Genomic DNA, 18,123 nt, shown 5'->3' with positions numbered 1-18,123 from the left:
CTTATTTGATGACACTTCAATTTTTTGATGAAAAGACAACTACATATGAAAATAAATAAAACCAGTCAATGAATAAATTGAACAAAGACAGTAAATTAAACACGAAGAATAAAGAATAAAATTTGGTTATGTAGAATTAATTAACTATTGAATTAATTAATTTAATTCAGTCCTTTACATTATTAGTTATCCATTGAAACACAACCAAAAGATAATATTATTTAATTAAGGGTAATCCTTTCTTTTCAAAGTCTGCATTTACTGCTTTTAGTATCAAATCAAAAAAAGTTTCATCTATATTTGAATAATTTTTTGATGAAACTTCAGCTACAAATGGAATATTATTATTTTTGGCAAATTGTAAAACTTCTTCTTGAGTAACAACAGCATCAGATTCACCATGTGTACCTATTAAACCAAGATAAGCTCCTTCATCATAAAAAGCAACTTCTGGGAGCCAAAGTTCTTCAATATTTTTAAAAGATTCTAAATTATCTACAGCATAAGTCAGTACTACAATATCTCTTCCTTCATATAGTCTTTTTCTATTACCAGGGTAATTTTCTTCTCCCTCACATGTCATAATAACAACTTTACATTTACCTTCATCGTCAAGTCTTTTAACTATAACTTCATTATCAACTTTCTGAGATTTTCCAGCTAAATACTTTCCATTTAAATAGGTATTTACTAATTCATTTTTATCAGCAATAAGATCACCAATAAAGAGTATAGATTTTTTACCATATTTATACTTAGAAGAACTATCATCTTCCCTTGACTCTTTTTTTGGCAATCGGAATATATCAGAAAGTCGTCTCTTTCGACGTGGAGTTATAGGTTCTGTCATTATATTGATAATAAGTAATTAATTTTGAGTTCCTTTTCATTTTAATGAATATAGCCATCCACATACTTACACTTTTCCTTGATAAAGTTAAGTGCTTATTAAATAAATTGATTACTGATAAAAAAAAGCCATAAAAAGATAAAAAAGAGGTGAGTTAGTGAGGTTTATTCTATAACACGAGAGGAACAGTTACTTTTCTTTCATGAGTCTCAGTGATGAAAGCAAACGTTTTCATTGTTGAGATAAATTCTTCATTTAATACATCAGCCTGAGGATGTTCTAAAACTCCACAGAAATATCCCCAAAGTTTCTTTTGAGTTGTATCGTATGAATCACGATAAATTATTTTGAACATTTTTTCAAGTAATTCTCTTACTTCTTGGCACTTGTCATAAGCGGTCATTCTGATAATATCTCCAATACCTTTTGTATTAATGATTTCATCTGATACTTTCTTTCTTAAGTCACTCATTTGTTTTAATTCTTTGTTAATTAGTTCCATTTCAAATAACCCAGTCTCTGAAATATTGTCTTTTGCTTTAACTTCATCAACGATAAGTGAATGAGTCATTTGGACAGCAGGCAACACAATTTCATTTACTTCTGATTTAATCCATTTCAATAACAATTGAATAATATCCTTATTTTCTGAAGCAAATTTTTGCCAATGAGATGGTCTTTTTCTTGATAATTTTGCTGTTTTAACAAGGAAATCAGTAATTTCCTTTCTCTCTTTTCCTTCAAGTAATTTAGTAAGTCTTTCATATTTTTTCTTGTCAGTGGCTTGGTGATATAAATATGAACTTCCTGATAATTCATACAATAATTGTTTTGAAACAACACCTCGTGGAATATTTCCTTGTGTTTCTAGTTGAATAATTGCCTCTAATACTCCTTTCCATTTATCTCCATTTAATAAAGGCATCTTATTTGTTCTATAACTGACTTGTAAATAAAATAGAGTCTGAAGAATATCAATAGTTAAGTCAACTGCTTTCATTTCTTTTGTTTTATACAATGGAATGGCATGATGTTTACCTTTATACATAACAGTAATTTCATTCTTTGGTACTAAATCAATCTCTTTACTAATCATATTATGAAGAATATCTTCAATACTCTTACAATCCATTTGTTGACAAATAACTCTACTTAAAGAAACGCTTGGTATTAATAAATTACCTTTTAAGAAATTAGGTTCTCCAAAATTCCTTAGTGATTCTACAAATGAATCATATGTTTTGCCATCAAATGATTTAATAAGAGCTCTTATTAATTCAAAGGAATGAAAAGCAATAAGTGGGTTGGTACTAAACATGTTCATTTGTTTAATAAGATAATATACCAAGTTATTTAATAAATCAGAATTTGGATTATCAATAGGTTGAGTAGTTAAACAAACATAAATTAATTGACAAATACGTAAAAATACTTGAGGGTCAGTTGGAGCTTGTTGTGAAATAAGTGATGAAATAATTTTACAATTAACTTCTGATAATGGCTTTAAATTCAATGACATTTTTTCTTTAAATTGGTTAAATTCTATAGGTTTTATTATCTCATTACACAATGCATCTAAAGCAACAACTCCATATCGTTCATCGCTAAGATAATTAATTAATACATTAGACATAACTGTATTACAGTCTCGAATTTCTAATAAATGAACAAATAATTTACAACATTGATAAACCATACTACTTCTATTTTCTGTTGCATTTTGAATATGAAGAAGAATTTTTTCTATTAAATTAATCATTGCATTTTGTGCATCTTCAGTTTTAAATGCACTTGGTTGTTTGTTCATTATACTTACTGCTTTTAACAAAAACACTGAAAGTAATCTATATGCATGTCGTGGAGTAATACTCTTTAATTCTTTAATTAATAATGAAATAACGTTTTGTTTCAATTCAGACATTGAAGGAGATAGATATCTCAATATTTGCATTAAAGAGTCATGTACAAAAGCATTAACAGGATCAAATATTTTTTCTATCATTGTTTCATTGACCTCGTTGATAAATTTCTGTGTTTGTTTATCCATATTTAATTCAAAATATCTAAGAAGTAACATCAAGGTGGTATTACAAATATGATGAATTGGCATAATCAGTGGAAGTTGTTCTCCTTCTTCTCTTAATCCTACTTTCATTCTTAATTCATTGAATCCAATAACATTTTTGGAAATACCGAATGCCTCAACTTTTGATGGATATGAAAGGTGTTCAGCAGTTATACAATCAAGCAATGTAATATCAATTTTAGGATCAGTAACTACAACTTCGTTGTTCATCAATGGAACTGTGAGAATATTTCCTCTATTATGTAAAGTGACTTCTCTTCCTTTGACTAGTATTTTGATTGGAATAGTGTCAGCTTTGAAATGTAATCTAATAACTTTAATAACCATATCCTTATTCAAATTAGTGATAATCAATCTATTATAATATACTTTCTTTCCATCAATAATATCGAGAGTATTATCAGTCTCACATTTACTTTGAACATATGCTAATTTAGTAATATCACAATCAGTTCCTTTGACACTAGTAACTTCAGTAGTAGTTTCAGAAATATAATCAATAGAACGAGCACCTTCATTAAACACTGCAATTGAAACTGATCCAACTCTCGGCTCAAGTGCAATACCACCAATAGGCTTATGTAAAATATCATCCAATTCAATGCATTCTTTTTTGAATGTAACATATTGAAGGTCACAACTTTTTTGAGAATAAGTCATATAGAATGACCGTTTATAAGGCAATTTAACCCAACAAGTAGGGGAGAAGCGTGAGATAATAAAGTATTGAGAAAGGGAATAATTGCAAGAATCAAATTTACTTATAATACAATGTTTTGTTGTACTTAATGCAATTGCATCAATATCTACTAAATAATCCATAAATACAATAGTTTCTCTTTTTGTCATATTAAGGGTAATATGTTTGTTTAATATTTTAAACCTTCCTGGTACTAACGGTCTATCAACAATATGAACAAATAATTCTCCATTTTGATTAGAAACAATTAGTATATATTGTTTGTCAGTATATGATAATATAACTCCACTATAAATAATAGAGTCAATCGAATATTCTTCTGTGGTAATTGTTCCATTTTCATATTTACCAATCCTAACAAATTTATCAGTAAAAACAGCAAACTCATTTGTAGTTCCAAGCCAATGAATTTTATGGATAATTGTATCTTCTGACTCATTAACAATAGAAATTAATTTTTCTTCATCAAAAACTAGCAGATCAACATTGTTCATTGAAGATAAAAGAAGAATTCCATCAGAACATTTATGCGCTTTAATGGAACGAATAACATATTCAACTGAGAAACTTTCTGACCCTCTAAATACATTTGCCTCATCTACAACCCTATATAACCTATTTGCTCCATCATATGAGAGAATATTTTGTTCAGAAATGAAAAATTCATCTTCAACTTCATCAAGATTATTTAATTGGAGTTGCTCTTTTGTAATTAATTCTTTAGAAAGATATCTTTCCTTGGTTTTAATAATTTGAGTTTCAGAATTATTAAATAATCCATCATAAAATGAAATTTCATCAACAGATGCTCTAAACATGTAATGGGACATATTAACAAAGAAATTGAATATTTGTTCTCCTAACTTATTGTCATCTCTAATAGCTGCTTCAATAGCCTTAGAAACAACATTATCTAATTGAACTTCACTCTTTTTGCAACCAATGTCTATTTCAAACAATCTTGCCATTTCTCTATTTGTTATTTTTTCAATACAAAGCGCTTCTCTATTATCAACTACAATAGGTTTTCTACACTTACACTCTTCACACTCACATGACTTTTCAATCATTCCAACATAATCTACATCAACTCCTCGTTCAACACAACATTTACTACAATCAACACAAAGATATTTCTTTTTAGAATGTTCACCAACAGAAAACATCTTTTGCAAAAATGGCTTTGGTCCGACTAACTCTTTACTACATTGTAATGGCTTTGGAGTAATTTCAGAAATATAATTCATATCACCAGTTCTTCTTGAAGAGTCTTTAATTTGACAGAACAGATAATAAATCATTCTTAATAATTCACTAAATGGTTCACAGTCTTTTAATGATTTTGCCTTTTCAATTGTAATAGATTCAAACCATTTCATGATACCATTAACAATGATTTTTCCTTCTTTTTGTTTAGAAACATAATTAAAAATCGTTCTAAAATATTTCTTTATATATTGCCCATTACTTTCAACAACTAATGGAACAGACTCAATTAACTTCTCTAATATATCTTTTTTAACAGTTTCTTCTTTTCCCATAACAGTTTCAAAGAAATCAAATAATTCATTACTTTCTTTCTCACCACTTTCAACAAATTTCTTGTTTTCTTCAGTTCCAATAATCTTTTGAATACACCATTCTCCAAACGCTGGATTTTTCCATCCTTTCATTGCACTAGAAAATTTCTTTTTCATTTCCTCATCTCCTTCCATTAATGTTTGTAAATATTCTTCTATTCGTCTTAAAACTACTTTGTCTTTTACTTTACCACCAACTAATAAATATAATTTCATATCTGATTCTCCAAATTGTCTTGTTTTATTCAAATAGTAATCAACTTTCTTCACTTTTTGTTTGATTTGTTTTACTGCTTGTTCCATCACATTTAAACAGTCAGTAACACACTCAACTGTTCCATCATCAACTTTCTCTCTTTGAAGAATGAAGTTTAGGAATTGATCCCCTCGGAATAGTTTAGATTCTTCAATTAAAATTGGTGATGTTTGTTCTCCTCCCATTCTTAAGGCTAATTCAATGGCTCTTTCTTGTGTATATTTAAATCCTTTATCAGGAATGATCATTAATAATGTATTCATCAATGAAGTAGATTCAAAATTGTTTTTGACATTTGCTTGAATAGAGATTAATGTTGATAAAGTGATAATAGATTTAACAATTTTTTGGGTTGAAGATACCGTAGCAAAATAAGCCCTATCACATAGTCTAATAGGACAACTGACTGAAGCATCAAGAATATGTTGTAATGGATGATAAAACTCATCTTTCCATAAATATAATTTTGTTCCCCATTTGTCTGTAATAAAATGAATTGTTTCATCTGTTAAAACCATAGAACTGATATATTTATTTAATGACTCTTGTTGTACACCTTCAAATAATACATTGATGATAGCATCTTTCTTCCAATTTACATTATTACCTCTCATTGTATCAACAATAATTCCTCTGTCTAAACCAATAATTCCTCCAAGCTGTTGGCTTTTAATACAATTTACATACTTTTCTAATAATGCACCACAAATTTCAAAGAATTCTTTAGGTGATTTGAAAATAATATCTCTTATTCCTTCATTTAATTTTTCTGGTGCATCAATGGGTTGTGACCATTCTTCTCTTTTCTTTAATAACTTTCTTTTTCTTCTAGCATCACTTTCAAGCACTTTTGTTTCTAAAGCCTCTACAGCAATATCTTCATTTTTATTAATTTTAGAATCCTTCTTTAATAAACTTCTTAACCCTTTTAATAAACCTTCGTTTCTAATTTCTTTTTCTTCTTTAGCAAGTTGCTTTAAATCATTTTGAACTCTTTTCTTTTCTTCTTTATCAACCTTCCTTTTTTCTTCTTCTTCCTTCATTTCCTTTATTGCTTTTTCAAACTTCTTTTTGTCTTCTTCTGTTTGAGTTAACTTTTCAACTTTAAGAGCTTCTTCATGGTTTTCCTTTCTTAAAGCTAATTGGGTTCTATACAAGTCAAGATATTTACCATTTAATGTTGCACATGTAATAAATTGAATAATTGTTTCTACAATAGCATCGATACGAATTAATTTGTTACTGTCCTGTTGAGACTTGATCTTTTGAAGTACTTCAACTAATGCCTGAATATGGTTTTTAATCCTCATACTTGAAATATCAACTTCTTTGTAAAATTTAGAACGTTGTTTATCAGTTAAATAACAAAGGTTTGTCATCCAATTAACATAATGTAATAATAAATTTCCTATAGGTAATTTCTCAAAAAGATGTTTATCTTTGAATTGGTCAATAAATGACTGAGGTGGTGGTAATAAGCACATAATCATCCATAATGAATTAAAATAATATTCTCCAAGAATAAATGTTGCACTTTGAAGTATTGGATTCTTTGGTGGTTCAACAATACAGTCTCTTAATAACCCTAATAAACGTTCGTATGTTTTTGAATAATCAGCAGTATTTGTAAGCATAACAACTGAACCAAGAGGATAATGCATTCCAAGCCTTAAGTCACTAAGATAATTATCATAATTTTTATATTTAGTAAATCCATAAAATCTAATATATCCATTTGAAGGAGGAATATTGTCATGAGTTTCGACTGCAAATGATGCCAATGCGTCAGAATAATTTAATTTTTCAATAAAAGCAGGAATGATACAAGTGTCATGTACTAAGTCTCCATGCTCTTCAAATGATCTAGATAATAATGCATTTTTAATTTCATTTAACAAGTCAGCAGAAAAGTCATTGTGATATCTTAACATATAATCAAGAATTAACAATGCTCGTGTTAGTCCAACAATTCCTTTTGCAGTTAACTTAGGTGGTATATTTTGGAACATTTTAAATAACTTTCTCATATAATTAATTCTTGATATTCTACTTAAATTATGAAAGATAAATAACATCATACATACTGTTTCATAACCAATACACTCTTCTCCTTTCCACTCATCAGTTGAAGCAATTAACCGTTCTAATGCACTAAGAAAAACGTCCCATTCTTTTAAAGCTACAGGGTCATCTTTTCCTTCAATAATGTTAGTATAACTTATTCTATGAATCCATAAACGAGCAGTAAAGACAGCAAGTTCAACTGGAACAACTAAAGGATAATTATCTCTTCTTTTTTCAAGAAGAATTTGAAGGTTTGTGTCTGTGATATGTCTGTTATTAACTAACTGTTTCAATAATACACGCAAATTAGTAATTGACTCTGCGTCAGATATTAATGGTCCAAATGGTGGTTTGTTATCATTATTTAATGAAACTCTTGGAGATTGTGCAATGATAATCATCCATAATGAATCCATATGTTGTCTTGAAAAATATTGTTTGACATATACTCTTAATGCCTTACAAGGAGATTCAGCAAAGATATGAACTGCAAGATACAATGGAACAATACGAGTTAGTTCATAATCTACATCATATTTTTGATATGTTTTCATTGTTTCATCTCGATCAAACTTCATCAACCGAATTTTTTCTTTAGCCTCTTCATAACCAATACCAATAAATGAAGTTAATAAAAGTGAGAATAAGGTATCTAAAAATACTCCATTTGGTGAAAGAATTAATTCTGTTAAATATTCAAATGTCTGAACAGCAAAAGCATCAAATTTGTATGTATAAACCTCAAGTTGACAACTAATTCTTGAATAATTTTTGTAAGTTGATGCATCAACAACAGTACTCAAATTAGATTGAAGACGAGAGAAAATATCTCTAGAAAATGTAAGTGCTAATGCTGTTGAATGCAAACAAGGGAGTGGTATTTCTTCTTTATTTTGAACCATTTCTATAATTCGAGTTAGTGTTTGGTCTTTAGAAAATAAAGACCCAAATAAACGTGCAGCAATGTATGCTTCTAAATTGACATAAACAACAGGATTACCAATATGTTCTTTTAAAATAAGTGATAGATTAAATAAACACTCACAAAGATAATCACAATATGTATGACATGAAATGGTTGTTTGACATAAATGTTCATGCATTGTAACTAATACATTTGCTAATGTAACAATATCACCAACACAAGTTGGTTCAGTTGTTTCAAACTTTCTAATGAAATTTAATACACTCCTTACTAATCTCAATGCCCTTCCAACTCGTTGTTCATGAATAACCTCATCAACATGTTCTACATTCATGTCTACTTGTTCAAGAATCATCTGACAATATTGAAGAATAGCACCAATTGATAATAATTCCCAATTAAAAATTGTTTGATTTTCTTCAACTAATTTACTAAATACATTTTTTCCTTTTTCTTCCATTTCACTTTTACTCATTATATCTCCTGATGCTACAGCCCCATGAAGAAGACTTTTTAATGAAACTGTGTTCATTTGTGGTAATGCATCTGGAATTCTTGCTTTCATAGCAACAGGAATCGTTTCATGAAGTACACCCTCAACAGCTATTTGCATAATATCAGTAGTTTCTTGTGAAACAGCAAATAATGGATAACAAATATTTTGATGAGCAGTAAATAATTTCATAACTTCAATATATGAAAAGTCTTCTGAATAACCACATAATATACTAACAGCAACTTGAATTTGTTTAAAGATATAATAATTATTAATTCCATCATTAAGGTTTTCTTTTATTTCACCTGAATTAATTGATTTAATAATCTTACATGAATATCTTAAAATTTCTGTTGTAATATGTTCCAATTGTTGATAATTATTTTGTGGTTGTGTTAAACTCCATGATAAATCTACATGTGCTAATTGCCATGAAATTAATGGTAAAAATGGTGCTAAAAATTCATATTGAATTTTGTTAAGTTCTTTAGTGTCTTTTAATATTTCAACATAACAACTAACTAAATTCATATCAACTGTAGAAGTTAAAAATGTTGGTTGTTGTACACGAGCAATTAATTGATCAAAAAATTGACTTTGTAAACCAGCATTTGATTGTAACTCTTCTTTTCGTTTTTGTATCTCCTTTTTTTTAGCAGCCCTTTTTTCTAACATTTGTTTCTTCTTTAGTTCGATGTTTCGTCGGTCCTATTTTATTAATTCTAAATCTTAAAACTTTCCTTTCACTCAGAATCAACACAAACCATCTTAATGTTTTTTTCAGTTTTCTTTATTTTTTTCAATTATATTGTTTTTTCCTTATTAAATAACATTTTTACATTTTTTTGTTTTAAAAAATATAAAAATAATATAATTTTTTTAATTTGTGTTTTTAGATTATACTATTTTAAAGGAATTTCTGAATCATAATTTTTAAATGACTATTAGAGAGTTTACTTTTATTATATTTCTAGTGTTCAATTTTAGTTATGCTAAAAACCATGTTGCTGTTAGTATCAGTAATTTGCCTGAAAACATTGCTTATAATAAAACTTATTTTGATATTATTGATTATACTTTTAAAAAACATTGTGTTTCTGTTACATTACATGCTTATCACCAGACTCAAATAATATTTCTACAGTTCATATCATTCATAACCAGATGATGAAGGATGGAACAAATTATGCAATTATTGGAGACACTATTACTTCTACAACAAGTGAATTAGTTATATGCCAAGATTCTTATGTATTCAAGCAAAAAGGTTAAGAAATACCAATCACCAGTAATTCAGCAACTTCTGATACTCTTTCTAATAAAAATGACTATCCTAATTTTATGAGAACAATTCCGGTTGACTCAGCATTATATCAATCAATTATTGAATTTATTCATTCCTTTAAAAAGAAAAAAGTTGCAATGATTTATACAAATGATCCAAGTGGAAATTCAGGATATTTTAGAGTAAATAAATTATGTAATCAAAAGAATATTGCACTTCTTGATATTCAAGATAGTGAAAATATGCCAGACATAGGAAATTTAGATGGTATTAATACAGTTATTAGCAATATGTATATGGAAGAATTATTTGATACATGGAAACGCTTTCCAAAAATACCAGAAAAAAAATGTTGGTATCACCAGATGTTACAATGGTTATTAGTGAAGCAGACTTTGAGTTAAATGGATTTAAAGAGGTATTAAATAACAAAACAAATGTTGTTATTGCAAGTCTCTTTTCTGAAATTAATGATATCTGTAAAGAGTTGTTTGTTTTCTTTTCTTTTGTACTTCAATAAAAACTTCAATCAGAAGTATGGCAATTAAAAAAGACAAAAAGTCATTTAATTCTTTAAATTAAAGTAGAAACAAATTAACATTAATTAGAGAATCAAAATTTGGAAACACTTTACCACCTCTTGGAAAAGGATATTATGATGTCGTTGTTTCACTTGTTGAAGGTTGGAAAAAGTGTGGAAATACTTATAATTTCACTAAATTTATTAGTTCAAAATTCACAGGCACAACAGGTAAAGTTTTATTCGATTCAAATGGAGATATAATTGGAGTGATGGGAATAAGTCGGTTATTGCTTGGTAATAATAGGTATCCTGTTATTTCACAGTTTGAAAATAATACCATTAGATTTGTCTCAAATTGTCAGTCTTTCGTGATAGGTTGTACTGAGTCTGATATTCAAAATTCTTCGACAAGACTATTAATGCTTTTTATTACATTTTATATTTTTATATTGTGAGTATAATAATTGTTGAATATTTTTGTTACAGTAATCTTTAATAATTAGCAAACATAACTTCTTTAGCAAATACTCAAAATAAACAAAAACGAAAAGTGAGATTTAGCTTTGATCAAAAGATTAAACAGATAGACAAGAAGAATATTTCTGATATGGAAGAGTCTACATACCACAGTGAAGAAAGTATTACTTCTATCAAAGAGTTACAAGAAACTATAGACTATGGAAATACCAAATCTGTACTAGAGTTAAACAAACACTATGATAATAATAGACAAATTCAAAATTCTTTAAAGCATAACATTTTATATCCTCTTAAAAAAGAACTAATTATAAACAAACACCAAGAACGTGAAGAAAATATACAATATCAAGAAGAACTACTACGTTTAGAAAGAAAGGCAATCAAACTAGCCAAAGAGATTGTCAAAGGGTCATGTCTTGAAAGATATTTAAATTCAATTAATTGTCATTGTAAACATTATGAAGAAGAAAAAGTACTAGAAAAACTGAGAGAAATGAACCTAGATTCTGTTATCGAAAAGATTCAATTAATAAACAATTAAATTATTCATTACATCTCTTCAACAAAACAATTAAACTAAGAGTAAAAATATTTTTAAAGGATTGTAAAGAACAAAAAAACTGTATTTATTCTTTTACAAATAAATTATTTTAAAGTTTTACATTTATTTAATTTAACAATGATATACATCACAACATATGCTTTCACACTATAGGAAGTAAAATAGAAAGTGAAGATTTATGGAATTTGAAAATAACTATAATTATTTTATATTATCTTTAATATTCATTATTATCTTTGAGTATTTAGATATTTGTTATTATTATTTTGAATGATAATTATTTTTCATTTCAATATTTCTTATCTTTATTAATTTTATTCTTTCTCAAATTTATATTTTCATTCATTAAACATAAAACATCTTGATCAAAATTGTCATTTAATAAATTAAATTTGGTTTTATAGTTCTACTCTGTTATCTATAAATGAAATGTTATTTCTAAATTATCAATTACTGAGTCATTAATAATGAATTATTAAATATGAAACAATGCTATCAATATCATTAATAAATTATTTATTTGTCATTTAAGATAATAACTTATTTTACATACTGTATCATTAATATCAATTGATATTAAATGAGTCAATATCAATTATAATAAAATTGTCTACATTCATATCCTTTATCATTATTTGTAATTTTTCAATATAAATTAATATTTATTTGTAATAAAATATGTTTCAGTGAGTGTGACGATGAAAAGTCCATAAAAGTATATTTAAATGAATATTGAGTCACAAAACAATGAATATAATTATCATCAAAAAGTATGCAGATGAAATGTATTTGTTATGATATTACGTTTATTTATTCTGAATTTATAATACAACGTATAATAGTTGATTATTAATTTCGATATAAATGTTATAATTTATAATTATAATCTATTTCTAATTGATCAAAATTCACATTATTAGATGTGTTCGTGTTGTAATATTAAATAAAATCAATAAATATACGATTAATAATAAAGTTAATTGTTGTTATGATGATAATATTTAAAAAAACAGTAATAACAGTTGATAAATTTGAATAATCAATTGATATTTCATTATTTAATATATTTATTTATCGTATTATCAATAACAATATTCATTATTATATCAATCACATTTTTGTTCAATCACTTAGTTTTGTCTTATTTATTCAATTAAAAACAAATCATAATGAAAATATGAATTTAATTCATGAAACACAGTCTCATCATTCATCATTTTAAAATGTAAATTAATTTGTTTATAAAATAAAAAATACATTTGAATATCAATCAATGATGATGTATAATTTACTTGATACAATTATCAAATCCTCTTACATTTCTCTTTTCAATGAACATTGAACAAAAATAAAACAATGAAAATTAATAACTAATCACCTGAAAAACATCATGAAAACAACAGATTCAAACGTTACTCAAAAATTAATTAATTCATATTGTAAACACCTTGTATTTTGTATTGTCAGAATGTATAATCAAAAAGATATGTTAAATAAATGTTGAATTGGAACATACAAAAAGAATAAGCAATGAAAATAAAAGAAGTAGCACTATTTCATATTCTCATAAATTAATATCACATGAACAAAAAATTAAATAGTTTACAAACATGAAATAGAATAAATGAAAGTCTGATTGATTAATAAATATTTTTCAATTAATAACATCAAATAAACATATAAACCAATATAAAAATAAAAGAATAAAAAATAAAATACTATATTCATTTTATTTTGTTGGTTATACTAAAAAGAAGATAACAGTCAAATACAATAAAATAATATAAAAGAATAATAATGAAAACTTTCTTTCATTTAAATAAAATAATTTATTATCATTGCTATATCATTACTATTTTATTTATTATATTACTTTTAACTGAAATATACTTCATCTACTAAATTAAACTTTCAATAAAATAATTCTTTACAAAAAGTAATCAAAAAATTTCTTAAATGGAATAAATAAAAATGACTATATCCCCAGAAGATACATTAAAATAATTTTAATTAATTTAAAAAAAAAGAGTCAACAAACTTTAATAACTGGAGACAGTCTTTGTTAAAGAAGGTTTAAAGAAGAAATAATTAAAGTAATATGACGTCAATTTTTTAAAGAAAAAAATAACTTAAAAACAAACATAATACACTTTTTAATGATTTAAATCAGAGTTAACATATAAAATTTTGCTAACAAAAGTATTTTATAACCAGAAAAGTGATTAAATTAGTTGAATTTGATATTTAAAATAATAACAATAATTTTTGTATTGTTTAATTAAGTTTAATTCATTATGATTATTGAAAAAAAATATTTATTATAACAAAACAAGTTTAAAAAAATATTCTAATCCAAATTGAAACAAATAAATAACTTATATGTATTAGTACAACAAATAATGGTTTGTAACATTAGTAAAACATCTAACAATAACTTAAATAGATATTAACTTTTATATAAATTAAATAAAGAATATAATTGAGCATGATAAAAAACACAGTTAAAGTTTGTTAGTACGCCAACGAAGAAAAAATTAATTGGATAAGTTTAGTTCATTTGTTTGTAGTTCCATAACTTTTTGTCTAAGAATACAACACTCTTTTTTTAAACAGTCCACAGACAATCTTAATTCTTTATTTTCACCTTCAAGTTCATACTCTCTATCAATCATCCAACTTGTCATTTCTTCAGCAGCGTTAATTACATTAGCACTAACAACATCTTTTTTTCCTTTGACTATATCAAAGACAGTTTCAAATCCATCACCAAATACATTTGAGATTCGGTTCATTTCAGACCTAATCACTTGAACTATATCATTGTAACTTTCATCTTGTTCTGACCGTTTAACCCCTTTAAATGAAGTTGCAAAAGAAAGAGGTCCAGTAATAATACCTCTATACAATGTATTAACAGAACTAATAAATAATGTCTCTTCTCGTGTAGTTAATGTTTCATGTCTATCATCACTATGCCTTGAAAAGATCTTACCGTTTGCCATTTTTAATAAACTTTGTAACTTCTTTAATAATTGAGGAGTTTGAGCTAATGGTGGAAGGATAAAACGAAGGAACATTAATGTTTCTAATACATGTTTTGAAGCCTCCTCTCCTCTACTAAGGTAGACTGAATTGTATATATGTCTTAAAATATAACGTAAATGAGGTGGCAACAAACAGGTATTTTTTGTAATTGAGACTGCCATTTTTTCTAACACATCTTTAATAGTACAAACCAACAATAAACCATTTAAAGAATCATCTCCTGTTAATACACTCGGTTGGTTTTTTGTTTTAACTTCTTTAATTATCTCTTGAATTGGAGAAATGATGTGTTGAAGAAATTCATTACAATAATTCTTTAAATATTCTGAAAATACTCGAGTGAAAACACTGTTTCCTCTAAAAAGTTCATTATTATAGTTAGTTGTTTCAATTTCAATATCAGAGAGGTTAGTAATTAAATGAGTTAACTTTCCTCTTGACCTGAAGAATTTAAGCAAAATACGAATATGATAACTATTGTAATCACTTTTACTTATTAACTAAGTAAAGTGAGTAGAATATTCTAACTGAAAATATTTGTTGAGATTATTAAATCAATATTCTCAAATAAAATTTTTAATAATAGTAACAAACTGCTTGAGAGTATGAATATAATAAACGACTATTTTTTTCTAAAAACATTGATGCTAAAACTTCTTCATTTGATGGTCTTAAAGTATTAACATGTCTATCAACTTGTCTATGAATGGTATGTAAGTATTTTTTAACTGGTGTATTTATACCTTCAGTTGAACAACAATAAATGGGGGATTGACAAGTGTTATGACTTCCAATAGAACTTTTTGAAGAACAAATTGAACCATCAGGTGTCATGCTTGCAGAATTTGATATTTGTAATGGTTGGTCTTGACTAAGGAAAACATCAGAAGAACAGTTAGGGACACTAGTCTTTCTCCTAAGAGTACGAGCCATATCAAAGCAATTTAATTGATGATATTCTAAGATTTCAATCTTAATTTATTTCATTTCCGAAAATAAATTAATGTTCTAAATATAAAACATAGGGGGTCAGAATAACACTTTCATTTTAAAAATTCAAGCTTTTAACTCTTTCCTTTTAATTTCGTAAATTATTATTTTACATTCATTTTTTTAAATGAGTCTTTTTAGGCTTTTCTTGGATTGGTTATCATCATTCACCAACTCATACCAAAATCAGACTCATAAAAAAATTTTTTATAAATATTGTTGTTATTTCAAAAATAATTACGTTCCAAATTTTTCTTATTGAGAAAATGAGAATTGATAATACAATATTATTGTCAAAAAAATTCAATAAAAAGCTCTTCATTAATTTCATCTCTTTTTTTTTCTATCTTTTCGTGTATAATCAAAATATCACTTTTTTATTTATTCATTTTCAACCTATGTTAATAGACAAAACCCACTCCATAACGTGTTTATTTAGTGTTTTGTAGTATTGATTTGTTTTAATATTAACTTCATCTTACAAAATGAAACATTAAAACAATATTTATTAAAATAAAACTTATTTTGATTTATAACTTTTTTTCATTTTCTTTTAACATTAACTCCAACCAAAATATATTTTTTTTTCTTATTTTTATCTCTAAATAAACCCAAATAATAACAACTTATTCTTTAGAGTTTTATATTTTAAAAAACATTCAAAGACGTGTATAAATGCCATACACCGTTTGGTTATTGGTTTTCAAAAAAGTCTAATAAAAAAATAACAACATTGAATGATCTTAAGATTTTTTCAAGTTATTTTAGAAAGAAAACTATAATAAGAAATGATGATGACGTCTTAAATAAAAAATTGGGTTAATGTAAAATAAAGATAAAATTTTTTTTATAGCCAAATCATACTTATTTAAAAAAATATCTTTTTTAGAGTTGCTTCAAAATGTTTTACGCAGACTTGCTAACATATCCTTTCATGGCTATATAATTCTGCCATCTTTTTTCAAAAAAAAAAAAACGACAAAAGAAGAGACTAAGAAAATACTCATTTCGTTGTATGAATCTATGAAATTTTAAAAAAACTAATACTCCGAAAAATAAGGATAGAAAAAAAATGATGAAGAGTATAATTTATTTTCCTGTGAGAACGAAGAAATTTATTAGTCTTTTTTTTTTCATTAAAAAGACAGTTAATTGTTGATCAATTTATTAGCAAAACTAATTCATTAGAATTAAATTATTGTTTTGACAATAATCCTGACTGAGTTGTTTTGGTTTATTCTACTTATATTCCATTAATACAATCACTGATAAATAACTCTCAAAAACATTAACTATTTCATAGCCCAAATAAAAAAAGAGATGTCTATGATGTGTTTTAAAAATGTAGTATTAAATTGATAGGTGTTTTGATACACAATGTGATGAATGTGTGTAACTTAACTAAGAACCATTGTGCAACTGAAATAACAATTTTATTTCAATATTTATGCTACTTTATGTATATCTGTCATGTTATACCTGATTAATTCTTCCTTTTCTTCTCATTATTATTTTCAACTAAAGCATTTAAACTACACTACTTAACATTATTGTTTATTGTTAAATCTTTGAAATTAACTCATAGCCATTTCTCACAGCTTCAATCACTTCTTCTATAACTTTAGTCTACTTTTCTTCTTGTAATTTTTTATTCACATACAGACAGGAATACTATTTATTGTTTAACCTGCTCAGATTTGATAAGACTGGTGATTAATGAGAATAAAAAAACAACAAATTAAAGCTCAAAAAACAATTTAAATCAATAGAAGAGAAAAACCACACTTTTATATTATAACAAATTAATACATCAATGAGAAATAAAAAAGTAAAAGAAAGTTTGTATAACACAAATCCAACACCTAAGCAACACAAAAATATCACTTATTTAACACCATTTATGAAAAGGAAAAAGGTTAATAGAACTTTAGTTCTCTTTTATATATTTTCTCATCAATAATTCTTTTTAAATTTGTTGCTGGGGAAATAATTCAATTCATTATTTAGTTACAATAACTATCATAAACACTAACCAGTGATAATACTTTAACATTCATTAATTTGAATTGAACCTAAACCTTCTAAATACTCTCATTAAAAACTTTTGTTGATACAGAACTATGTTGAATTTCTTTTGGTATATCGCCTTTTAAGAAAAGAAACAAAAAAGAGTTTCAACTTCATAAGGCAAAACAAAACTTCGTCATCTATTATTAAAGCTCTCAAAGAGAGTTTTTTCAAATTTTATTCAAGAAAAGAAAGAAAAAGAGGAAAGAACTAA

General features: G+C 26.1%; 5 protein-coding genes across 5 annotated transcripts; 2 read left to right on the top strand and 3 right to left on the bottom strand.

Moving 5' to 3' along the window:
* Window positions 1-217: 217 nt before the first annotated feature.
* Window positions 218-850, bottom strand: ENU1_073670 (GTP-binding protein, Ras family protein; the record flags this gene model as incomplete). Its single annotated transcript, XM_008858480.1, has 1 exon — window positions 218-850. One exon carries the CDS (start codon window positions 848-850, stop codon window positions 218-220), a length of 633 nt encoding a protein of 210 aa, XP_008856702.1.
* A 169-nt stretch (window positions 851-1,019) lies between these two features.
* Window positions 1,020-9,632, bottom strand: ENU1_073660 (hypothetical protein; the record flags this gene model as incomplete). Its single annotated transcript, XM_008858479.1, has 1 exon — window positions 1,020-9,632. One exon carries the CDS (start codon window positions 9,630-9,632, stop codon window positions 1,020-1,022), a length of 8,613 nt encoding a protein of 2,870 aa, XP_008856701.1.
* Window positions 9,633-10,298: 666 nt separating this feature from the next.
* ENU1_073650 (hypothetical protein) lies at window positions 10,299-10,646 on the top strand (the record flags this gene model as incomplete). Its single annotated transcript, XM_008858478.1, has 1 exon — window positions 10,299-10,646. One exon carries the CDS (start codon window positions 10,299-10,301, stop codon window positions 10,644-10,646), a length of 348 nt encoding a protein of 115 aa, XP_008856700.1.
* A 726-nt stretch (window positions 10,647-11,372) lies between these two features.
* Window positions 11,373-11,786, top strand: ENU1_073640 (hypothetical protein; the record flags this gene model as incomplete). Its single annotated transcript, XM_008858477.1, has 1 exon — window positions 11,373-11,786. One exon carries the CDS (start codon window positions 11,373-11,375, stop codon window positions 11,784-11,786), a length of 414 nt encoding a protein of 137 aa, XP_008856699.1.
* A 2,555-nt stretch (window positions 11,787-14,341) lies between these two features.
* On the bottom strand, window positions 14,342-15,785 carry ENU1_073630 (Ras GTPase-activating protein, putative; the record flags this gene model as incomplete). Its single annotated transcript, XM_008858476.1, has 2 exons — window positions 14,342-15,352; window positions 15,447-15,785. 2 exons carry the CDS (start codon window positions 15,783-15,785, stop codon window positions 14,342-14,344), a joined length of 1,350 nt encoding a protein of 449 aa, XP_008856698.1.
* Between the last annotated feature and the right edge of the window lie 2,338 nt (window positions 15,786-18,123).

The sequence above is a fragment of the Entamoeba nuttalli genome (assembly GCF_000257125.1).
Source record: "Entamoeba nuttalli P19 unplaced genomic scaffold asmbl_3589, whole genome shotgun sequence".
Lineage (NCBI taxonomy): Eukaryota > Evosea > Mastigamoebida > Endamoebidae > Entamoeba > Entamoeba nuttalli.
Note: the sequence above shows the minus strand (reverse complement) of the source record. Positions and strands in the feature narration are given on the sequence as shown.